General features: G+C 35.0%; 1 protein-coding gene across 3 annotated transcripts in view; it reads left to right on the forward strand.

Annotated features, from left to right (window-relative positions):
• The first annotated feature begins 2,777 nt into the window (after positions 1–2,777).
• Positions 2,778–26,160, forward strand: part of EMB2788 (ribosome 60S biogenesis amino-terminal protein) — a 51,846-nt gene continuing 28,463 nt past the window's right edge. The window contains exons 1-12 of one of the 3 annotated variants that reach the window (XM_088116945.1): positions 2,778–2,914; positions 3,088–3,189; positions 3,548–4,652; positions 4,754–5,462; positions 5,841–6,333; positions 11,939–12,090; positions 12,163–15,240; positions 15,347–15,556; positions 16,243–16,446; positions 16,703–16,906; positions 24,468–24,623; positions 25,745–26,092. In XM_088116945.1, coding sequence (XP_087973071.1) covers positions 3,571–4,652; positions 4,754–5,462; positions 5,841–6,333; positions 11,939–12,090; positions 12,163–15,240; positions 15,347–15,556; positions 16,243–16,446; positions 16,703–16,906; positions 24,468–24,623; positions 25,745–26,092 — 6,636 coding nt within the window. In that variant the 5' untranslated portion in view covers positions 2,778–2,914; positions 3,088–3,189; positions 3,548–3,570. Of the gene's footprint in view, positions 2,915–3,087; positions 3,190–3,547; positions 4,653–4,753; positions 5,463–5,840; positions 6,334–11,938; positions 12,091–12,162; positions 15,241–15,346; positions 15,557–16,242; positions 16,447–16,702; positions 16,907–24,467; positions 24,624–25,744; positions 26,093–26,160 lie in introns of those variants that run through there. The other 2 variants (XM_088116944.1, XM_088116946.1) reach the window with 2 other exon arrangements.

A 26,160-nucleotide genomic window follows, 5' to 3' on the forward strand; every position in this document is an offset into this window, starting at 1 on the left:
CCGAGGAAACCTCAATAAGTGCTTCTTTTATATTCAACATCTTCAAATGTATCCAAAATATTCGGTTCTGGATTTGTGATCCCCAAATAAAAAGGCAATGATCCAATTGTGCTCTCATTTCTATTTCTTATTTCTTGAAAAAAAAAATAGAAACAAAAATATATTTGATAAGTGTTTCTTGTTTCTTATTTTTATTTTTAGCTTTTTAGTACAACAACTTGTGGAGTTGAAGATTCAAACCCACAACCACTCGACCAAAGATATATGATTTAACTTAGGTTGGTTTATTTTTATTTTTAGTTGAAATTAAAATGAGTAGATGTAATATAAAAAGATTTAATATATGGTTGAATAATATAATTCATTAAAAAAATATAATTTACAATATAAACTTATTTGATATAAAAGTATAAATTATTAGCTCTAAAGAAAGAATAAAAATTAAAAATATTTTTAATTAAGAAAAGAAAAAATATATATTTTAAAGAAAGTGTAATAATTAGATAAAGAATACAATTTCAAACTATATAGATGTAACACAAGGACAAGCTTATGCCAACAAACTAAAACTACATTTTTTTTATAGTACAACAAGTGGGTGGATGATCGAATTTACCACTTCTTTGTTGAAGATATATGTCAATTACCGATGAGCTATGCTCACTTTGACAAAACTACATTTTAGTTTCAAAAGCATAATATATAATATTTATATAAAGACGGCCTTGTACACAACAAATAAAAAAAAATGGAAATGAACAAAACTTGGTCCCTTTTTTAAGAAACGTTCCCAAATTTTAGAAACAAGAAACCAGATGGATTACCAAACACGTCAGTTTCTCAAAAAATTAAAAACTGAAACAAGAAACAGGAAACAAACGAGAACGTTACCAAACTATATTTTAAACTTTCAATTTTGCGTCTAATAGATTCAAACTTTCAATATTATATCTAATAGATCATTGGACCTAATTGACATTCTTTAAAAATCATAAATTTATTATACACAAAATTGAAAAATTTTAGATTCTATCCGATGCAAATTAAATTTTATGTCCAATAAATCCATAATTTAAAAAAATTTCAAATATGGTAGAGACCTATGAGATACAAAATAAAAAATTTAATGACCTACGAGACACTTTTAAATATGAGGACACTTATTATGCACATAATTCAAAACTATACCTAAAGGAAATTTTTATTTATTTATTTAAGTTAAGAAACCTATTAGATACAGATTTGAAAGTTCAATGACTAAACTTGTAATTTAACCAATATTATATATATTGGAACAAATTATACACGCATAAGAAATTTCCTCAAACTTGACTAAGGTCCGTTTACCTCAGAGATGAAAATTAATTTTCATTCTTGTTTGAATGTGTGAAATCAAATACTCATCTCAAACTTTAAATCACTGCGATAATCTCGTTCATTTCCGGCCACTTCATCAATTTCATTCACATTTTTAATCATTATTTAATAATTGTTGCTCTCTTTATCTATTAGTTAGACCCATGACTATTTAATTAATTATTTTACAACTTTACTCTTTGTTTGTTTAATTATACATATATTGTTAATAATTTTTTATAATAGTACCGCTAGCTAAACTCACTTTTAACATACAAAAATTATGAACATACCATTCGTTATTATTAAATATTATATCAAACAAATTAACAATGCTTTTATCTCAACCACAATTCTTCTAATAAAAATTATATTAGCATTTCGTGGTCATGAAATTTTATTTTAAATAGTTATTAATATTAATAAATAATTAAAATAAAAAATATTTATTATCAATAAAATAGTAATAAAATAAATTCTATTATTGTTTCAATTAAAAATAATATTAGCACTGTTAGAAATAAAAAGGAATTTTTTTTTTGTGTTTTGAGAAGAATAAAAATAAAAGTTAGTCTAGTTATTTTCTTATATTTGATTCATATTCCACTTTTAGAAAATTTTTAAGTGAGCAAAAATAACATTCCATTTCCATAAGTAAATTGGTATCGGGCCAAAAAGAGAAAAATTTCTTAAACCCTGCTTCCTTGAAGAGAACAAAACCGTTTAAACCCTCTTTTGGACCGGTCCGGTTCTCAACAAGAGTTGAAATTGTTTTGGTTTAGGGTTATGGGTTAAAGATTTAGGAAGACATCGAGATTTTTGGTTCTGTCATCTCCCCTCCTACACCTTCACCTTCGTTCCACCAATGCTAATGGATACACCACCTTCCTCTTCTTCAATTTCTTTATTTCACTTTCGATTGATTAATTCTCCACCAAAAAATTATTTCAAATTAATATTTCAAAAGTCAGATCGATATATAAATTCCAACATGGAATAGAAAAAAATTTATATGGAAGAAAGTTACACAAAAATTTTAAATTTAAAATTTTTTAAATTAAGACAAATTAGAAGGTATTCCCCTGGATTTGAAAAAAAAACTCATGAAAACTATTATAAAATCATTATAGGAGGGTAATATATATTCTATATATAAACAATTAGTAAACTCAATCAAATCAATTTCAATTTCATTCGTTGAATGAAATTCCAATACCCAATCAGAGTGTAGTTTAACTGAGCGGATTAAAACATATGTATCCAACCATTTGAATGTTCGAATCTCGATATCTATATGTTGTACTAAATAAAATCTCAACATGTAAGGGTTTTCAACCGATGCTGAACCGATACACTCATGTTGCCTGAAAGCTAGGGCCGTGCAATTCAAAACCGTCGAATCGGACCGAGCCGGGAAGCTTCCATCGTCTCTGCCGACCCCTTTTGATTCCGTCTTCACACCAAGAGGCGCTACATGCTGAAGCTACTGTCTGTACTCTCGCCTGGTTTCAAATTTTCACTTTCTCTGTTCTTCTTCTCCTTTCAACGTTAATCAGTTGTAATGTTTTCTTTCTGGGTTTTTGGTGCTGGGAAATTTTACTTCTGTTCTGTAATGGGATTGTTCATGCTTTTTCTTTCACTATTTTGCCCAGAAAATGGGATTTTGCTCGTGAAATTTCACTAGACTCTGTCTTTCTTGACCCCCATTTGTTTTGCATTCTGAATCTACAGGCAACGGAAGTTTATGGGTTATCTATAAGCATTGGATGTGAGGGCATGATTGAGGAGGAGTAGAACTTATCAGCGAGCGCCAAAGGGATAGACACTCCCCAGGTTCTCTTCAGCTCTGTCATCTGCCTAGGGCTATTTTTTTTTTTTTTTTTTTTCTAACGACTCTTGTGAAGGCGGCTTAATCTTTAATTCAATGGTCGAAGTATCAGAAGATTAAGGGACAAGTGGTAATGAAAGTGATTAAAAAGGCCTTGCAGTAGAATAATACAAGTGATGGACAATTAAATATTTCTATGACTCCCAAAAAACCATTGACCTGTGAGGTCTATCTCAATATTTCTAAACCATAGAATTCAAATGGATTTTATTCTTTTTTGAAGCTTTGTTTAAGAAAAGTGGAGTTAAAATAAAACCAACTGATTGATGTGTGAGATGATAGTTGTTTTGAATTTTCTCCCAGGACACTTGTTCAACTTGGGTCTTATGGATGCAATAAATGCAAACCTTGAAGCTAAACTCAAAGAGTTACTATTTAAAATTAACTCTTTTGAGATTAAGATATGCTCAGATGCTACAAAAGAGTTCATAAAGTTATTGAAAGGGGAGATTGGATGTAAGTTGCTCCATTTATATGCAAAGACTTCTCCAAAGTGCTCGGAACTTTTAGATACATGGAAGCTCCAACGGGGGAAGGCTGGAATCCCATATATATTTTCATTAGTTTCTGCCATTTTGAGTCATCCTGATGGAAATTACAGTCTCAATGACTTGGAGAGAATATCAACTAGTCGCGTTTTGGACATGTTGGCTCGATCACTTGTTGAAGAATGCTTGGGAGACATAAATAATGAATTAGGTTCCCAAGAAGTAAAGCGCCAAAATGCAGCTCTATTATTGATGTCTTCAATTGTTCGGCGTGGTTCACGTATGGCTTCTGAAGTTGCAAAGAACTTTGATTTTAAACATCGTGCATTTTCCAAGCTGGCAGAGTATAGACAGAAGCCAAATCAGAAAGGATCAAAGCACTCGTCAAGAAAGTTGTTTGTTGGGTTTGCTATGTCATTTTTGGAGGTGGCTAAGCCTGAATTGTTGAGGTGGGTCTTGCAGCAAAAGGAAATGTATTCTGGTGTGCTCCGTGGACTTGCAAATGATGATGAGGAGACTATTATTTATATTTTATCCACATTGAGGGACAAAGTTCTTGTTGATGAGTCACTGGTACCTCCAGGCCTTCGAAGTGTGCTATTTGGAAGTGTTACTTTGGAACAATTGGCCACTATATGTGGAACAGAGAATGGTGGTCCTGTAGCAGAGGCTGCTTACCAGGTTTTAATTTTGGTTTGTACTGACCCTTGTAATGGGTTGATGCCAGATCTGAAAAGATGCCCAAATCCTTTAAAAGGTAATCCAAAGCGACTAATGGACCTCATGAAGAAGTTAAAAGCAACTGGAGTTATTTATCATAGAGACTTGCTTTTGGCAATTATTAGGGGGCAGCCAACTTTCTGTTCAACATACTTGGAGGAATTTCCTTACAACCTTGAAGATTTTTTATCACCTACCTGGTCAGATTTATTCTTACAACTATGTGACTTATGATCTCCTTTGTAATGTTTCCTTCATTACGATCTCCTTGTATATTTGATGGTGACTCTTGAAATTGCAGGTTTTCTATGGTTTCTTTGACAATTAAGTTGGTTTCTTATGTGAGTAATGGCCTATCTATTGGATCTTTTGATTCTCAATCAGATGATATTACTTCATTGGAGAATATTTATATGAAAAGCATTGTGAGGTGCCTCTCTTCTCGGCCATTTAGTCGATCAGTAATTAACAAAGGTTTGCTTCACTCAAATATTCTTGTAAAGCATGGAACTCTACGACTTCTACTTGAGGCATTGAAGTTGGTCAATTCTTTTCTCGGTGCTTTAAACAAAGCATTATCCGTCAATAAGCAAATGATGTCCTATTGGTTGTCTCTCAATCAGGAAATGCAGAATGAAGTTCAAACTTTGCTCCCTGATCCCCAAGTGCTACTTACTCTACTTTCTTCGTTGGCTAGCCAATCTAGAGTTCAAGCAGTTAGTTTGAAAAGGGCCTCTGGTCTGGAACATAGCTTCCATGGTGTTAAAAAATTAAAAACAACTTCACCAGATCATGACACTGATATTGTTGTTAGTGGAGTTGTGTCAGCTCCTGGTAATGGCCAAAAAGTGGTTGATATCTGTACGGTAGAGACATCAGAGAAGGAAAGGGAACTGATGATTTCTATAGCTGAACTTTGGGATTTGGATCCATTGTCTACTCTTGTCGAAGTGAATGATGTAGAGATGTACTTCCTTTCAAAGCTCTTGGATGCTCTTACAATTTATCGTGTAAGTCTAATTTCAGAGAATATTGTGACCTGATAATAAAAATAGCCTTTATGTGAAATAAGGAAACTGATAATCTAATGTTGTTTATTATTGCTATTTATTGAAATAAAATGTTGAACTTGGATTATTTATGATGATGACAATCTTCTTGTTTTTGAATCAAATATGACTTAGTAGACTATTCAACTATAGTCATCAGCTCAATCAGTTGATCAACGCTTCTATATTTAGACATTTATAAAAAGAATAATGCTTCCATTTAGGGGGTAATTGATAAAATAGTTATGTATAATATGCAATGTCATTATTGGAGCTCTATGTATGCCCCTGCTTGAGCTTATCATCTTTCATGATTTTTATCCAAAACTTCTTTTGCAGCGAACAATGCCACACAATTTGGAGGGATCATTTGAATTTTTCATCAATCTTCTTGGAAACCCTTTATTATTGCCCACTACTTTGCAGCATTCCTTGTTGTCCTTGCTTATCGAATATATTCCATCATCATCAACGAGTGCAATGCACTTTAGAACTCCACCAGGGATGTACAAGCATTTACAACCGTTTATTAGCTTGTTCATACATTCGCCGGACAGTGACATAAAGGATAAGGCATATTATCTGGCCCAAGCTTGTATTTTAAGTACTGGTGCACTTGATCAAAATGTGTATGAAGTTGGATCATGGTTCTTATTTTTATCAAATTATGATCGAGGAACATCTCTTATAGAACTTGGGATGGGGAATTCAGAGAATTTAATTTATGCCGTAATTTCATTCTTATGTGATGCCATTTCCACTGTGGGGAATAACTTATTCAAATATTGGGGTCTCGTAAAGAGTTACATCAACAATTCAGAAGATGCCAAAGGTAATTTGTAAGTCATTTGTGCTAAACTTTGTTCCCCAATGGGTTGGATTGATGTGAGTAGAGTTTTCATAGACAGAATATACCTAGAGTAATCCTTACCTTGGTGTAATATATTTTTAGTTTAGTCAGAGTTCGGATATTTATGTTGGATTCAGCAGGTTGGACATTTGATCTTGATTCTTGGATATTACCTTCCATGGATTGAAAACAAATCTCCACTTAGTTTATAGAGTCTTCCTTATGATGAATCTTTTGATCCACGCTTTCTTTTTTCCTTATGGTGAATCTTATGGTGTGATTATTCTTGACTTGAACTGTATATAAATATATGTATTTTGTAAATATAATTGTGATTCCAGTACCATGATTCTTCACTTCATATATATATTTTTTTATAAGAAACGACACTTTCATTGAGAAAAAGATTCTTCACTTCATATAATCATAACATTTATTTATTCATGAAACATTTGCATCATGAGAGTCTTTTTTTGACTCTCTAATATCACTGTCCACTTTGTGACTGTAAAGTCTCTTTGAGTCAGTCAAGCATTTCAATAGCTTTCTTTGGTTACTTACAAAGAAATATTTTTGGTTCTTGTTAAAAAAAACTTATAAAGAAATATTTATGAATTCCAATAGAATTAATTTTAATACGATAGAATCAACTTAACAAGGACTTGGGGGCTTAGGGTATCTTGGTCATACCGGCTTAGAGGTCTCAAGTTCGAATATTTAAGTGAGCTTCATACAAAAAACCCTTGATATTTCTTGGGTTTGGGTTTTGGGGCAGGTGCGGGTGCCCTCAGGTACAGGGGAGAAAAGCTCCAACTCCTGGTTATTGAAAAAAGAAAAGATAAAACCGACTTGGCACCTTGTGTCAAATGGTAGGATGCTTTATTTTATTTAATCATGTATTTACTAGATTAATTTGCAATTAAATTATTAATGGAGAATGCTTGACATTATGTTATAAATGATAACTTTGATGTTACCCTTTATTCTTTTTCAGTTTTTCTTACAATTTGAATGGTCTCTATATGTCCAACCAATGAGACTGTTGGAACATAATTTGTGTTAATAATAAGAAAAGAAAATAATTCTTCCTTAATTACTCCAAATGATTGATACAAGGCTATATAAATAGCAGTCACAAAAAAGAAACTAAAAAGAAATTCTTGCCTATTAGGATAAGGAAATACTTACCTATTAGGACAATAAAACCCTAACCTAAATAAAATAGGAAACCTTTAAAATAAAATAAACTATAATTTAACACTCCCCCTCGAGCTGGTGAATGAATATTTTCCATTCCCAGCTTGTTAACCAAATGCTCAAAGTTGTTGTTGTTCAATCCTTTTGTAAGAATATCTGCTATTTGATTGTTTGTTGGTACAAATGGAGTACATATGAGGCCGCTATCTAACTTCTATTTTATGAAGTGTCTATCAACTTCAACATGCTTGGTTGTGTCATGTTGAACTGGATTATGTGCAATACTAATGGCAGACTTGTTATCACAATAAAGTTTCATAGGCCCTTCCCATGGAATCTTCAAATCTTCTAAAATAATTTTTATCCACAGTAATTCGCAGATGCCCAATGCCATTGCTCTAAATTCTGCTTCTGAACTTGATCTTGCAACTACATTTTGTTTTTTACTTCTCCATGTCACTAAGTTCCCACCAAAGAAAGTACAATAGCCAGAAGTGGATTTTCTATCGTCTATCGATCTCGCATAATCTGCATCTGTATAAACTTCTAGATTGAGTTTCTCGCCTTTCTTAAACAACAATCCTCTCCCAATGGAGTTCTTTAAATAGTGGAGTATTCGGTACACAACTTGAAGATGAATTTCTTTTGGATTATGCATAAATTGGCTTACCACTCCTACAGCATACGCAATATCTGGTCTCGTATGAGAAATATATATTAATTTTCCAACTAACCTCTGATAAGTTTCCTTATTTACTGGAAGACTCTCTTCAGATGCACATAATCTATGGTTTTGAGCAATCGGCGTTCCTATTGGTCTGCTGCCAAGCTTTCCTGTTTCAGAAAGTAAGTCAATCACATATTTCTGTTGTGATAAGAATATGCCTTGTTTAGAATAGGCTACTTCTATCCCAAGAAAATATTTCAGTCTTCCCAATTCTTTAACTTCAAACTCTTGGATTAAACAATTTCTCAGTTTCTCTTGCTCATTATTATCATTGCCAGTGACGATAATATCGTCCACATAAACAATCAATGCTGTTACTCCCCCTGTAGAAGAATGTTTTATAAACAATGTATGATCTCCTTGACTTTGTTTATAGTCCATCTTCCTCATGACTTGAGAAAATCTACCAAACCATGCCCTAGGAGATTGCTTTAATCCATACAACGCCTTTTTTAATTTACAAACTTTATTTCCTGCTTGCTGATATCCAGGTGGAATCTCCATATAAATTTCTTCTTCAAGATCACCATGTAGAAAAACATTTTTTACATCATATTGTAACATGTCCCATCCATGATTTACAGCAAGAGATAGAAGTATTCGTACTGTGTTCATCTTGGCAACAGGCGCAAAGGTTTCATTATAATCAATTCCATATGTTTGAGTATATCCCTTAGCAACCAACCGTGCTTTGTACCTCTCGAGTGTTCCATCTGCTTTATACTTTACAATATATATCCATCGACATCCTACAGCTTTCTTATCTTTAGGCATAGTAACCAACTCCCATGTTTTATTTTTTTCTAAAGCTTGCATTTCAAGATTCATTGCTTGCCTCCATTCTTTATGTTGTATTGCCTCCATATATGTTTTTGGAATATTTATCTGAGTAAGGTTAACCATAAAACTTCTGTACTGACTTGAGAGTTTGTCATATGATACAAAGTGAGACAATGGATATTGAGTACAAGTCCGTTTTCCCTTTCTCAAAGCAATCGGCAAATCCAGGTCTGACTCATCATTAGCGGATACTATAATGTCTGATTCATCATTGATTATTTTCTCGTCAATTTCAGTTACAGGGATATGTTCAGACTCTTGGACGTGCTTATCTTTTTCAGTGTTCCTTCTTAAATAAACCTGTAATGGTGTAGTAGTAGAAGGGTTAGATGGTCCTGGTAAGGTGTCTAAGGGTGGTGGTAAAGGATTTCATATAGGAAATGTGAGGTTGGGAATGGGCAAATCCTTATCTTCCAATAATAGTTCCTTCCCCTGAAGATAAGGTGAGGTAAAGAAGCTGGTGTCTTCATAAAAGGTAACATCAGCAGAGATGAAGAACCTTTTTGAAGGAGGATGATAGCATTTATATCCCTTTTGAGTGTTCGAGTATCCGACAAAAATACACTTGAGTGCTCGTGGATCAAGTTTACCTCGCTGATGACTGTGAACATGAACAAAGGCTACACAACCAAATACTCGAGGAGTCAAGTTATTTGTTGTTCGAAAATCAGGATAATATTTTGATAGGATATTCATAGGAGTTCTATGGTCTAGAGTAGCAGATGGTAACCGATTGATTAAATAAGTGGATGTTAACACAGCTTCCCCCAGAAGGATTTAGGAACATTTCTTTGAAAAAGAATGGCACGTGTCACAGAAAGGATGTGACCAATTTTTCTTTCGGCCACTCCATTCTGTTGAGGAGTGTCCACACAAGACGACTCATGGATGACTCCATGTTTTTGAAAGAAGGATGTTAAGTTTTGATTGAAGTAATCTCGAGCATTGTCAGAACGGAATCGTTTGGGTTTGATTCCGAATTGGTTTTCTATCATTTGAAAGAATGTTTGAATGGTAGAACCAACATCAGATTTTTGTTTTAAAAGATAAACCCATGAGACTCAAGTACAGTCATCAATGAATACAATAAACCAACGAAATTTGGAAACATTTGGAACATTGGAGGGACCCCACACATCAGTATGAATAAGAGAGAAGGGAACTGATATTCGTTTATTATTACTAGGGAAGGGTACACGCTTGTGTTTAGCGAATTCACAAACTTCACAATGAAGTGACTCAGGATTAAGATTTTGGAATAAATCGGGAACCAATATTTTAAGAGTTCGAAATGAAGGATGTCCTAGTCTATAATGATTCAACAAAAGCTTACTTGAAGGATGATGAGTTTGTGAGGTGAAGGAGACTGGAACACTAGTCTGACCGACAAGTTCATTAAGATAATAAAGTCCATCTTTTTCATTAGCAAGTCCAATAATCTTCCCATTGCCTTGGTCCTGTAAAATACAAGAAGAATCAGAAAAAGTTACTCTGCAACCTAAATCTTTGATCAAATTCTTTACCGATATCAAATTAACAGTTAAACGTGGTATATGAAGCACATTCTTTAAAGTAATGTTTGAATTTATCTTGATGTCTCCTTGACCAGCTACTGTTACCAAGGTACCATCTGCTGTAGAAATTTTCTTATTGCTCGGACAAGTACTGTAAGAGATAAAATGACAGCTACTATTCGTCATATGGTCTGTTGCACCAGAATCAATAATCCATGTACAAAGTTTAGGCTGGGAAGTTGTACTCGTCAAAGTTACCGAACCTGTACCTTGACTAGGAGCATTATCCAAAGTTTTTAAGAAGCTCCTTGATTGTTTGATCTCATTTATGTCCAAGTTTTTTGTAATTTTGGACGACTGTGACATTGATACCAAGACTAAACTGCAACTCAAAAATGGAGATCCAAAACTGAAAAAACAGTACTGTACCGAACCGAAAGAGGGCTGAACCGAATCAAAAACAGTTGAATCGAACCAAATCTGACTGAAACGAACTGAAATGAACTGAAACCTGTCGAAACGATCCGACAATGAACTGAACCGGACTGAAAAACGCTGAACCAGTCCAACAACGATTTGAACCGAGCCTAAAGGAGCCGAACTGGCTGGACCGAACCAGTTGAACCAGACTATCTGAACCGAACTGGACGAACCGGGTTGACTGGACCGGACGTAACAGCAAAGGACGACGGCGGCAACGGTGGCGGCAACGAATAACAGCGGTGACCGTTGTCGGTGACGAAGGATGGCGAGACGAAACCCACGAACAGCACTCGAAAAACAGCAGCGCTGGCGAATCAGCAAACAGTGACGGTCAGCGGCGGCGGTCGGCGGTGGTTGGCGGCGGTAGTAATAAACAAAATCTTAATGGATAAAAAACCCTAATGGGCATCAAAATCCTAATGGGCACAAAACCCTAAGTTAAAAATTTTTTTTTTGAAGAAACCTAGAGCTCTGATACCATGTTAATAATAAGAAAAGAAAATAATTCTTTCTTAATTACTCCAAATGGTTGATACAAGGCTATATAAATAGCAGTCACAAAAAAGAAACTAAAAAGAAATTCTTGCCTATTAGGATAAGGAAATACTTACCTATTAGGGCAATAAAACCCTAACCTAAATAAAATAGGAAACCTTTAAAATAAAATAAACTATAATTTAACAATTTGTTTTCCCAATTCAGTTTCTCAAGCTTGGTTTTTAATTCCATATAAATATACATAAGCCTGTATATATTTTGTATACATCCTGAACCAAATGAATGAAGCACACACTTTCCATTAGTCATTTTATTGTTTTTCTTGCAGATGTCTCACCTAATTTCAGCCCAATCACCGTGTGTGTTATGCAGAAGTGTCTAAGGTTGCTCAGCTCCGAATCTGTAACCTTCACCAGACCTGGGAAAGCAGTTATATCTAATTATGTGAGCAGTACGCTAAAGTATCTCCTGCAGACTCAGGTGCACATATTTTGTTATTAGGGTTTCTAGTAGGTTGTTTAGAAGTCTGACGTCTAGTTTTATTTTGGATAGGTTGATACACGATTGCTGGCCTCAGTGATTGAGTCTATCCTGTCTGAGATATTTGGTAACCATGGTCCTTTGGATGTGGATTTAGGAAGTTCAAACTGTGAGTGGAGACCATTGAAGAATTTATTTTTCTTTTCCCGCAGAATGTCTACTACTCATAGTGAAGATGTTTTTGCTGATCATCGTCATTTAATGAATGATGAAGAAAAAATTTGTAACAAAGAGTTTGATAAAATTGAAGCATCTTCTACTAGGTTTTCTACCTTTTTGAAGAGAGCGCCTTTTCATGTGCTGTTTCCTGCAATTATGTGCACTCATGGTCCCAGTTCTCTGGTACTTTCAAAGATTCAAGATTCCCTTCTGCTTAAACTAAATGAGTTGACATCTGATCACCTTCTATTACCATATCTGCGGCTTGTCCTATTTTGGGCTTATCAGATACGAATTTCTTATAGACTTAAACCTATAGTTGAACTCCAGCAGCTTTCCCAAATTTGCTTTACTCTTCTTCAGAACATCTTAGGTAAGCTACTAGCTTCAAGAACTCATTCTGCTACTGCTGAAGATTACAAGGGCCCTCTGTTAAGGTTAGAGGTTCAAGATGTAGCAGAAACTATCTTCTCTCATCCTGCTGTAGTATCATCCTTGTCCTGCCCCCTCACTTGTCAAGGGGACTTGATGAATGGTGCTATTGATTTAAATTTGGAATCTTTGATTCACTTATCTGGGAAGAACGTTAATACATTAGATTGTCACATTATCAACTTATTGACCACTTTTTGTGAGCATCTTTTAACCTCGTGTGATGGCCAGGATTCAACATCCAGAGAGGTAGTGGAGACTTTTAATTTTCTCATGCAGAGGCTATTTTCTGAGTTCAGGGATCGATTTGATCACTTTATTGATACAATGGATCCGATGCCACTTCTTCCCCCATTTTTTGCTTTACATGCTTTAAATCATTTTATATCACCTTGTGATCTTCTTGAATTAGTGACTTGGATATTCAAGAGAGTAAGTGTCAATAGTTGGGTGGTACAGAAATCTGACACGACCCAGATCCATGGTCTATCATTTGGATTTGGTATTGCTGTCATTGCTTTGAAAGATGTCACAAGCTATTTGCAGTTATCATTCCCCAGAAGAGTACCGTACAGTTTATTCTGGGAAATGGATGAGAAGAATGTCTGTAACATCGTTGATGAGATTTACACTAAAATAAATGCATTTGCAATACATTACAAGTCTGAGTTTTCAGATACATGCTTGCTTGAAGTGGTTAAGGCTATTTGTGCAAAGAAATACGTGCTATGTGATTATTTTAATCAAATACATTTAGCAATGTTCAGACTTATAATGATCATACCTAGTGAGTTGGTTTCTTATTGCATCTACAAGACTAATAAGGCAAAAGCTAGATTGTTGTTTACTCTTACTGAGGCTAGCTCCTTCCATTTGTCAATCTTTGGGCACTTTATGTTGGATATTATGAACAAGCATTCTTGTCACATGGACATTGAGATGGTAGATACTTTGAGCTTTCATTTTTCTGATGAGGAATTTTTGATGCTCCTGCCTACTTCTTTGTCATACTTGAATTCAGTTATTGTGAAGTTTGAAAAGAAATGCTGGTATAACTTCAAAAGTATCTCTTCAGTATATTCAGGAATTATTTTTCAAGGTTTACGTAAGTGGAAGCGCTTTGTGTCCAAAAGCATTTTCTATGAAGAATTTGGTGATTTAGTGCCATCATCCACTCAAGAATTTGTTGATCTTGTTAATGACAGTCTTCTTGGAAAAACAGTGAATATGCTAAGGCATCACTTTGCATTTAGTGGAGATCTGGTGACAGCAAAGAAGCGATTGAAAGTGTTTAATTCCATTTTCCCAGCTTCTTGTTCAGGTGATGAAGTTTTAGAATTTGAGGTTGATGAACTTGACTCTTATTCATCCAGTCAGGCATTAAATTTTTCCAACAAGGTTGTTGCAAAGATTTCATTTTGTAGGGTGTTGTTATTTCCAGAAGGCTACAGTATTCCCTCTTTGCCAAAAGAAGATGAGAATTCAACAGAAAATTCTTTAGCAAGAAGGTCAAATAAAGCAGAATCCTCAAGGTTGCAGTTTTTGAACATTTTGGCTAGCATCTGGCAGTGGATTGTGAAAAGATTTGCTTTCATCTCTGATATTCATGATAAAGAAATGGACAACTCAAGATTATTTAGATACTTGGAGCTTTTCATATTGAATAGCGTTCTTGAACTAAGCACAGAAATGCATGATGCGCTTGTCAAATTACCATCCATCCCCTTTCTAGAGCAATTGATGAGGCTTTCCCTCTTATATAGGTTCGAGGATCCAACAACATTAAACGTTCTTCATAATATTCTACATTTATTGTCTGATGGCAAGTTTGCAGAAGATTTATATTTGCAGCTGCTGCTTGCGCACTCTCAGTTTGCTCCCACTATCCATTCAACTCCAAGACCATCTTATTCCATTGAAACTTTTTTGAGGCCAATGTCCAGCATGCTAAGATCACTTGTCATACCACCATCTGATCAATGGGGAACCCATTGCAAGCAAGACTCAAAATCCACTCAGATAGACTTGAAACGCTTAGTAATTGTTAAGTTGGTCCACATACTTGTGCTGATGAAGGTACGTAAAGGTGGTTGTGGAAAACATGATACCATAAATTTCAGAGAATTGTACTCGCTGCTTCTGTCTTCTTATGGTGCCACTATCAGTGAAACTGACTCTGCTATCTTAAAGACATTAAATGAGATTGAAACTGTAGTTGGATCAGATGTAGAAAATCTAGTTCGAATGGATTTTTTATGGGGAAGTGCTATATTGAGAATTGCAAAAGAACGGCTTCTGGAGCAGGAATCTTCTTCAAATATCAGGAATGATGCTGAAGTACTCAAAGAACGTTGTAAAAATCAATTTAGAGAAAATCTTCCTGTTGACCCGAAAATGTGTGTGTCCACAGTGCTATACTTTCCTCATGATAGAACTGAATTTGATGAAGAATTGTACTCAAAGAAGTATCAAGTAAAGGATTTAGATGATCTCTTTAAGGTAACCTATAATTTTAATATCCTGTATGACATAGATCAAAAGGCATATTTTTACAATTAGTTTATATTTGTCTGTTCCAAATGAATACTCTATTGCAATGATACAGGGAAATTTTCATGGTATCAAACCTGAACAATATGATCCGGTTTATGTCTTGCGGTTTTCAATTCATGCTCTGTCAATGGGATACATTGAAGCTGTTGAATTTGCTACTTTGGGTTTGCTTGCAATTGCATTTGTTAGCTTGTCTTCAGCTAATGACAGATTAAGAAAATTAGGGTATGAAAGTCTTGGGGCATTAAAGGATGCGTTGGAGGTAATTCTAATATTCTTCTTAAATATGGTTTCTGGTTGATTTGGGGTGCAGATGATACTTGAACTGATGGTCGAAATCTGGTACAGTGCATTCCTTAAAAAATGTGTATGTATCACTTTTAAAAGAATTTAATAGTGGAACGCCTATTAGAACTCAGATAAAAAAAGTGAGGAAATATGTGAAAACAATGAAACCACATTTAGGTGCATAAAAGTAGGGTTGAACTTAGCAGGAATAAGAAGGTTCATGCAGCTTTCTATTTTGCTCTTGTAAGTGTTTACTTATGCTTTAGAAAAATGTTTACTTGGGGATTTGGTTATACGGTATATTTCATTAATGGAAAACCAAATGTCGGACAACTTGTCATGATTAAATTCAGTTATGCTTCGCATAGCTCAAAGGGTGAAGTGTAAATATACTTAATTCAGTTTGAAGGTGTCACGGCTGATATTTAACGGGGGATTGAGTTGAGACACTATATACACTTGTTAGGTTTTTAACTGGGTTGTCAGTGGGTTCTTTTTGCCAAAGAAACAAAACTTAGGAAGGTGAAAAGGAAGATAAGATGTCTACACCCAACCCAAGTCGAGAAAGATTATTGTTTGTATTTCTCTTTCTATTTTCCCTTTAAGGTTTATGAGTTTTTCCTCTCTAATATTTTACAGCCAAAACCTTTTTCTTTGCAGAACTGTAAGAGGAGAAAGGGTACCATGAGACTTCGGCTCCTCTTAACATATGTGCAAAATGGCATTGAAGAGCCATGGCAGAGAATTCCTTCCATCATTGTTCTTTTTGCTGCAGAGGCATCCTTTATTTTGTTGGAACCATCCCATCATCATTATGCAGCATTAAGTAAGTTTTTGGTGCGATCTTCCAGGATGAATAAGAAGGTAACACTTTTGTGAACTATGAATGTCGTGCAATTTTTGGTTAGCAGTTTAATGTTTTAAAATAAGAATTCAGTGATAAAATGTATATGATGGGATGAACATGAAAACAAAAGAAGTTTTTTAGACAAGCTCTTTATTTCATATTTGTTTGCTGTCGCAGTTATATTTTCTTTGCACATTCCATATTTCTGTTATACAGACTTGGTGATAATTCATGTTTGAAGCCCGTTTCTTTATTTCCTATTTGCAATTGCAGTCCATTCCTCTGTTTAAGAACTTTCTCTGGAGCAGCTCAGTAAACTTCAAATCTGAAAGGTTATGGATATTGCGTCTAGTTTACGTGGGTATTAATGTCGATGATGATGCCCGGTTATATATAAAGAACTCAATTCATGAGGATCTGCAAAGCTTTTATGTCTCGCCCCTTTCAGACAATGAGTCTAAGGAGCTTATCCTTCAGGTAAATCAAGTTCATGGGTGTGCAAAGCTTTCATGTTCTTATTTTAATTAAGCCTTTTTTCCCTTCTTTTTTTTTTTGAGAAGAAACAATTTCATTGATGATATGAAATTAGAAGTACCTCTCCAATTGGAAGCCATGAAAGAAATGCTAAAGTGATGAAAGAGAGGGAACTTTACACCAAGACACAACTAGATATACTATAGATTCAAAATAAACGATCAAAAGAACAATCTAACGAACTTTTCATTGAATTTATGAAAAGGAACAAAAATTGTACAAAGATACAAACTCCCAAGGGAGTGAGAAAGAAAGCAAGAAAAATTAAAGAAATAACAAAAGATCAAAATAAAGGCAAGAACAATTACAACTTTGGGGAAGAATTAGCATGATCTTCAAATGAGTTGGAGAGAGCACACCAGAAGCTTTGAATTTGGCCATATTGAAGCAATCCACAGAAGGTAGCTCTTTGTCTTGAAAAATCGTATGATTCCTTTCTAACCAACTAGCCCAGAAAAATGCTTGAACAAAATGCAACAAAGGATCTTTTCTCCTTTTTGAAAGGGTGACGAGTTGAATGCAGAGAGAATTTTTTCCATAAGCTTGCTGTAAAAGTGCAATTTTTAAAGATGTGGCCTTGAAACTCACTGCTGTTTTTACAAAGAACACACCAATTGGGGGAAATATCCATAAAACTCATTCTCCTTTGGAGCTTGTCATGAGTGCTGATAGCTTTTAGGCTAACCTCCCATAAGAACTTCACCTTTTTTGGTTAACGATCGCTCTATATTACTTTATGAATGGGGGAGTCATCGTCATTCCTCGTATTTTGCATCAAATGACGAAGCAGAGGCTGGAGGTTGTTGTCATAAATTTTACTCTTGCTTGTTATGTTATGTGGCATATTCTGTGTACCAGGTGTGTTAAATACTTAACTTGAACCATTCATATCATTAGGATATTCACACAATTTAGATTCTCATCCCTTTTTCCCCAACCCAACCCAACCCATCCCAAGTCCCATCAAAGTTATGGTCAGTGATGTTACTCACATTGCAACTATTGGTTAGAAGTTTGTAATTTCAGTTAGATATTTATCTAATTTCATCCCTTGGTATAAGCAATATTCATAAGATTTGCTCATTAGGGAAATAGAGGAAAACTATGGAGTTCCTTTGGTGTTTCTCTAATTTTTCTTTTTAAATTGTTTTGGTATGTTGATCTTTGAAAATTGTTTCTATCATTTTTAAATTAGAAAAATTTATTTAGAAAGATATCTTTTATCTTTGTTTCTTATTTACTTCTATATGTTGATATGAAAATATAATACATTTTAAACAAGTAATACTTAAAAAGAAATTAATGATCATATATAAACTATCAATAAAGGAATAGTTGAAAAAAACAATTAATAAAGGAAACAAATAAAAACAGCAAAATATTGTTTTTGCTTCTGTTATGACAATTATTTTGAAGACTACCATGCTAAACAAGTTTTGAAAAAAGTATTTTTAATTTAAAACATAAAACTGCTTTTTACATATAACTTCCAAACAACCTCTAAGTAGTGTTTTCAAGACTATCAAAATGATGAAGAAGCATTAGAGCACGTGAAAAAAGTAAAGGGATTTTGGAGAATAAGTTCAAAACCCATAGGCCACCTACCCAGATACTAAAATTTTATGAGCTTTTTGACAACTAAATATTGCAGGGTATGCGGTTGTCAAGTGAGATTAGTTTAGTTGCGTGTAAGTTGGTCCAAACATTCACAGATATAGAAAAGAAGATTATTTGAAGAAGTGTTGAGCAAAAAAGTTAACAAGCAACAAATTCCACGATAATAGGCATCTGTGTTACAAACAAAGAGGTTGAAGAAGTGACCAGGTTAATTGTATTTGTAGGTGCCGGAAGGGGGTTTTGTGATGTAGTTAAGTAGCTGCTTCATAGCTTTTCTTGTTTATTAGCTACTGTTATAGCTTTTATTTTAGTACTTTTACTGCACAGTGACAATAGTTACTCATGTAATTCTTAAGCTTGAAACCTCTATAAATAGGTTTCAGCCTTTTAATGAGAGGGCATTGAATCATTTCTTAAAAACCTTGTGAAGTGCTGCATCATTTTGCCTATCTCCTATACTACGCTTTCTTTACATGGTAATCCTATGTGAAAAAAAGTAAGGGATTTTGGAGAATAAGTTCAAAACCCATCGGCCACCTACTCGGACAATAAAATTTTATGAGCTTTTTGACAACTAAATATTGTTGGGTCAGCGGTTGTCAAGTGAGATTAGTTTAGTTGCGTATAAACTGGTCCAAACACTCATAGATGTAGAAAGATGAAGAAGTATTGAGCATGAAAGTTAACAAGCCACAAAGTCCACCACAATAGGTATCTGTGTTGCAAAAAAAGAGGTTGAAGAAGTGGCCAGATTAATTGTATTTGTCGGTGCCGGAAGGGGGTTTTTCCTATCTCCTATACTATGCCTTCTTTACATGGTAATCCTAGGATTTCCACCTTCTGGACACTAGTGTTAGAAAGATTCTCATGTTGGCTGTTGCAATCACCTCTCTCAAAAGGAGGAACATTAGCTCTAGTGCCGGCAATTCTAGCAAATCTCCAACCTACTTCTCAGTTTTCCAGAGACCCATTTAAAGTGGCAAACGAGAAGGAAAAAATCTTTAGGAGTTTCTTATGGGATGAATCAAACATAGATTGTGGCTTTCACCTTCTGAATTGAAAAATGTCTTCTTTCTACTCAAGTAGGTGAATATGTGTAGGTGTCATAAGAATGAGAAATGGTGCATTGTTGGCCAGATTCCACCTTGAAAACAAGGATTTCTGGTATGATGTGGTGAGAGAGCAAATAGAGGGGGTTGTAAGGAGATCAATTGTTGGGTCGGTTCTTCAGATCTTTGAGGTGGCTTGGGTCCGTAATAGGGATTGTGGGGCAATGTTGGAGGAAGTGCTTTTGTCTCTTCCTTTTTGTGAAAAAGGGAATTTTTTGTGGCAAGCTTGTTTCTTAGCTATCTCGTGGGGGATTTGGATTGAGATAAATAATAGAATCTTTAGGGGAGTGGAAAGATGCAAAGAGTCAGTCAGTTTGAGATCTTATTAGATTTATTGTCTCTTTATGGGGTCAGTTTTGGAGTTTTGGAGTTGATCTGTAATTATCAGTTAGGTTTTATTCTTTTGGATTGGAGGCCATTTCTTTAGGTGGGTTTCTTCCTTGCGGGCTGTTTTTTTGCATGCCCTTGTTCATTTGCTTTTGTTTTCATTTGTCTCTATGAAAAGTTTGGTTTCTCATTTAAAAAAAAAAGGAGAGGAGATTAATTGTTGGATAGCAGTGGACAGGGAAACTGAGGTTGGCCTTGCAAGTCTTTCCTAAATCTCATAAGTCTGATAACAGAGTCTTCTTTGGGGCTGAGGTAACAAGGTAAATTTCTTTTTTCAAATCAACGGTACAACTCCCCTCTGTTTAAGGTGACTTTCCCAAGGCTTTACAACATTGACAACAATAAGTTTGGACAGACCTCTGGTACTTGAAACATTAATCAAAAGACAAGTATAAGCGACGTTGAGGTGGAGGAATGGATTTTGGTTGATGAAAAAAGATATGTTCCTACTTAGTCTAATACTAAAAAGGATAAAATGGAAATGGTTAAAGAGTTCCGTCCCATAAGTCTCACCAATGTTTTAAAAATCGGTCAAGGCATAAGCCTTGAGGCGCGCCTTGAGGCGAGGCGACTGTATCATCCCTCAAGGCTTACGCCTGTAACAAATAAAAAGAAGCTTACGCCTTAGATGACAAAGGCGTAAGCCTCTGTTCTTAAGCCTTTGAGGCTTAAAAGGCGTTAGCCTCAAATGAAAATGGTCTTTGGCGGTGGTGGGTGAAATTAATAAGGTGGTGTAATTACCAAGGTGGTTTAGTGCTCTGACAGAAAAATAATTGCCTTAGACATTTGTTTGATATATTATTTTAAACTTAAAATCTTATTATCCTATAATTAATTAGCAACCTAGACCAAACTAAAAGACAAACTAGGTTTGTCTTGATTTGTTACAATGAATAAAAATGTAAATCAGCAATGTTATAATTTTATTTTCCTTCTCTTTCTCTCCTATCTACTCTGTTTTGCTTTGTTTTTTCTTTTTTCTTTTGGTTATTACATACTGTATTAAGGGTAGCAAGTTTTATTCTTCTCTTTTTTTAGTTTTGTTTTTCCCTTTTTTCCTCTCTTTTTTCACCTCAACTTGTTTTCCAAATTTTTTCTTGATTTATTTTTTGTTTTTTAGTGATAATGATTCTGAAATGTTAGTATATATGTACATTAATGGACTATTGAGATATTTCTTTTTGTTAGAATTTTTAAGTATGTTTTGTACTTTTATAATACAAACTTTAAAATTTTTATGATTTCTTATTTAAAATGAGGCCTATGCCTCATACCGCCTCGAGGCTTACGCCTCACCTCTCATTGAGAAAAAGCCTTGAAGCCGCCTTAAGACTTTTAAAACATTGAGTCTCACAACTACCACTTATAAAATATTGGCCAAAGCATTAGTTGAAAGATTTCGTAAAGTTATACCTGATACAATATCTTGCAATCAAAGTGCCTTTTTGAGTGGAAGACAAATACTTGATCCCATTCTAATAGCCAATGATATTGTGGATCATTATAGAACCAAAAAGAAGAGTGGGTGGATTCTAAAGCTAGATCTTGAAAAGGCTTTTGACCTAGTAGATTGGGATTTTCTGTCAGAGGTGCTAAGCAGAAAAGGTTTTGGGCAGAGATGGATTTCATGGATTAATGGGTGCATTAGAGACAACAAATTTTCCATCTTCATTAATGGAAGACCAAGAGGAAGAATCCTTGCTTCAAGAGGCTTAAGGCAAGGTGATCCTCTTTCTCCATTCTTGTTCTTAATTGTGAGTGACGCTTTGAGCAGTTTGTTGGAACACATATACTCTATAGGAGCATTTGAAGGATTTACTGTTGGCCGGAATTCAGTGCATATTTCACATTTGCAATTCGCCGATGATACACTATTGTTTTGCAAAGACGATGATGATATGTTGGCTGTATTGTTTGACACAATTAAAGCCTTTGAATGGCTCTCGGGATTGAAAGTAAATTGGGAGAAATTTTCTTTAAGTGGAGTCAACATGAATACTCAGAAAATTCAATTCAGAGGATGGCTTCTAAATTTTGTTGCAAAGCTGAAAAACTTCCGTTGATTTATTTGGGAATGCCATTGGGGGGGGGGGGGGGGAATCCAAAGCATGACAATTTTTGGAGTCCCATTCTTGACAAGACAACAAAGAAGCTAGATCGATGGAAGAGATATCAACTTTCGAGAGGTGGAAGGTTGACCGTTTGTCAATCGGTTCTTGAACATCTTCCATTATATTACTTTTCTCTATTCAAGGTTCCTATGCGAATTTGCAAAATAATGGAGAAAAGTGTTCAATCCTTTCTTTGGGGAGATTCTTTGAAAGGTTCAGTAAATCACTTAGTGAGGTGGGACATATCTTCTTTAGATCGAGAGGAAGGTGGCCTTGGCATAGGGAATTTTGCTAAAAGAAACCGAGCTTTGCTTGCCAAGTGGGGGTGGCGGTTCAGTGTTGAATCCTCAAGTTTGTGGAGGCTGGTGGTGGCTAGTATTCATGATCTGATTTTGGTGATTGGTGCACGTTGACTAAGTTGACAGGTTCAGGTAGAAGCCCATGGAGGAATATATCTAAGGTATGGAAGCAATTGGAATCATTTTCCCATTTAAAAATCGGGAATGGCAAAAGGTGTCTGTTTTGGCATCATCGATGGATGGGAGATTTTTCGCTTAAATATAGATTTTCGGCTTTCTTTAGGATCTCTTCTAATCTGTCCATTGTAGTTGCGGATGCTTGGGATAACACTGGTTATTCTTGGAGGCTGCCAACTAGGCGATCATTGAAGGATAATGAAGTTATTGAATTGGCAAATCTTTTATCCTTGCTTTCTTCAACCTCCATCACTGATTCAGAAGATCATCGAGTATGGAGTTTAGAAGCTTCGAGTTTATTTTCAGTTCGATTGTTGAGCAAATTCTGGCATTCGGTTTCTAATTTTCCCAAGGAAGTACTACCTATTCTATGGAACTCTTTTTGTCCAAAGAGAGTTAATTTCATGGTTTGGATTCTTCTAATGGGCAAAGTTAACACTTCAGAGACATTACAAAAGAAAATGCCCAATTCTTTGATGCAGCCATCATGTTGTTTACTGTGCAAAGCAAGTGGGGAAACCCAAAGGCATGTCTTCTTCTCATGTAGTTATGCAGTGGTCTGTTGGAAAAAATTCCTATCTATGTTCGAAGTTTCATGGGTGTGGGATCTGAAGGTGCCTCAAATCATTTTTCAGCTTTTCAGTGGGCTGTAAGCAAGCTCTAAAACTAATCTGCTTTGGGCTTTTGGAATAAAAGCTCTTCTTTCCGAATTGTGGTTGGAGAGAAATCAACGAATATTTGAAGACAAGAATCGATCTCTTATGGAGTGTTTCTCAATCGCCAAATTCAAAGCCTCCCAATAGTGTGTTCGTTCCGATCTCTTCTCTTCTTATTCTCCTAGTGTGCTTTGTATGAATTGGGAGGCTCTTATAACTCCCCTTTAAGGAGGTTTCTTTAAGTTTATGGTTTTTATTTCTTCTAATGCTTACTTTTATTTATTTCCTGTATCTTCACTCCTATGGGAGTTTGTATCTTTGAACAATTTTGTTCATTTTCATTTATCAATGAAACGTTCGTATCTTGTTCAAAAAAAAAAAAAAAAAAATACTTGAGAATTTGGAAGCATGCAAATCATGTTTTTCTCTAGCAAATCCCTTCTCGAATACTGATAACTTGAGAATTTGGAAGCATGGAAAATCATGTTTTTTCACTTGAAAATCCCCCCTCCTTGAGCCTACACCCTCCTTGAAGCTTTAGCTTACAGAGAGTGTATAAAAACTGCACCATATGTTTGCATGGCAATTTGGAAGGGCAAATACTGGGAAAATGTCAAGTTTTCCTACTGACATTCCTGATAAGATCCAAAAGGATATCCCACTTCAGCCCTTTCCCTCAACCAGTGCAAATGGAGTAAGAGAAGAGGAAATGGTGGAACACATGTTTGTATGGTGTCCATATATTATAACTCTCGTGCACAGGCTCTTTACCATTTTGGCAAAGACTTCGTTGCCCAGGGAAGTGTAGAAGAACTTTATTCAGCTTATATTAACATCCTTTCAAGAACAAGCCAAAGATATTTTGGTTGAATGCCATTAGATATATTCTTTCGATGGATGCTATTTGGCTCTTTACTATTTTGGTATAGACTTTGTTGCTCTAAGAACTTTGAAAGAACTATTTATTTAACTTATATTAACATCCTCTCAAGAACAAGCCGAAGGTTAGAATCTCTAAGGAGAGAGGGAGAGGGCTAGAGGTTTCTAGTGTAACTTTAATTCATTCCTATATTTTATTTTCAGATTTATTTTACTTTTTGGCTTTTGTGAAAGATAATTTAATGTCCTTTTCCTTGTTTACATTCTAGATAATGAAGAAGTCCGTTAAGTTGCAAAGGATGGCATTTTATTTAGTGGAACATGGTCTATTGTCATGGTTATGCTCTATCATTTCGACCCCGGGCAGGAGACAAACTAAAGATCAGAAGTCCTTTTTCTCAAAGCAGCTGATCTTGGTATTAGAGGTAGCAATTATTTTTCATTGAGGGTCTAAAAGCTTCACTACACTCATGCACTTTATTTTGTTGTTACTTCTTCAATTGTGTGGAGTGTGCACTTTTCTGTTATTTATGCATTTTTATTACTCAAACTGAATTCCGATTCCAACAGAGCTAGAGGTTTTTGATTTGTTTCAATTGGGAGGCTTTTATAACTCCCCCTTAAGTTTGTTTTAAATTTTGTTGTTTTTGTTTCCTCTTCACTCCTTCGGGAGTTTGTATCTTTGAACAATTTTCTGTTTCTTTTCATTAAATCAATGAAAAGTTCGTTTCTTATCAAAAAAAAAAAAAAAAGGGCTAGAGGTTTTTAGAGTAGTTGCCATTTTTGGGTTTCTGGTTTGCTGGTTTTAAGATTTAGTTTGGGCTAGAGAGGAGGTCTTTTGTTCCCCTTTTTGTTCTTCTGGGTTCTTGCTGTGTTGTGGTCTGTTTTAGATTTTTGGTTGTTTTGGAGGAGTTATTTTGTTCCTCTTTATGCTTTTCTGGTTAGCTAGTTGGTATTCTTTGGTTTCCTCTTGATTTTTTCTGTTGGGTACTGCTGTTTTAGCCCATTGGGTTATATTGGGTTTTTGTAGAGAATTAAATTTGCTCTAATCCATAAGCTTAAGCTTGTAGGTTCATCAGTGTTTAATCATGTTTGATATGGTATCAGAGCAAGAAGTTTTGTATTCAAACCTCTACATCGTCATTTCCTCTTCATTTATTATTGATTTTCACTTTTTGTGCTTTCTGCAGATTTCTAAGCCCACAAGTGAAGAGAAGTGTTAGATATCCTATTAATGAATTAAATTTGTCCTTATCCATAGGCTTAAGCTTTTGGGTTCATTGGTTGTTTTAATCATGTTTAGCAATTTTACTCTTCCTTTTGGAGGTTGTTTTGTTGAACGTTTTATTTTTGTATCTTTTCATCTATCAATGAAAACTTGATAAGTTGTTTCTGGTTATTAAAAAAAAAACCTGAAAACTGAATTCATGCTTCATTAAAACTAAAAGAGGTAGGTTGCAATTATTTGAATGCCATCTCTTCCCTTGATCAAGTAAAGAAAATTTAAATCAGTACCTCAGTAACTCTTATTTGTTTCTGGATTCAGGTTGTCAATAATGTCATTTCATTTAGAAACATCTGTGAGTGGTTGCAAAAAGATGCCCTTGAGCAGCTTATGGAATTTTCATCCAATCTTTTCAAAATCTTGCTTGGTGCTGAGCAATCGCCAATAGAAGGGACATTAGTTAATCCAATTCTGCAGATAATAACATCCGTGCTCAGAATATCACAGAAGAGAAAAATTTACCAGCCCCATTATACATTGTCAATTGAAGGCCTGTTTAACGTTTATCAGGCTGTTCACAGATTAGATTGTGCAGGGTTGGGTCCCAATTCAGCTGGTGGACTCAAAGTGATACTCATGAACATGCCACAAATAACACTTTTACGCATGGTATCTCTCTCTCTCTCTCTTTGTTTCTCTTAAAAAAAAAAACTACTTAGTCTTTGCTTTATAGTGCA

The sequence above is a fragment of the Momordica charantia genome, assembly GCF_013281855.1.
Source record: "Momordica charantia cultivar OHB3-1 chromosome 9 unlocalized genomic scaffold, Mcharantia_2.0 BLBB01000009.1, whole genome shotgun sequence".
Classification (NCBI taxonomy): domain Eukaryota; kingdom Viridiplantae; phylum Streptophyta; class Magnoliopsida; order Cucurbitales; family Cucurbitaceae; genus Momordica; species Momordica charantia.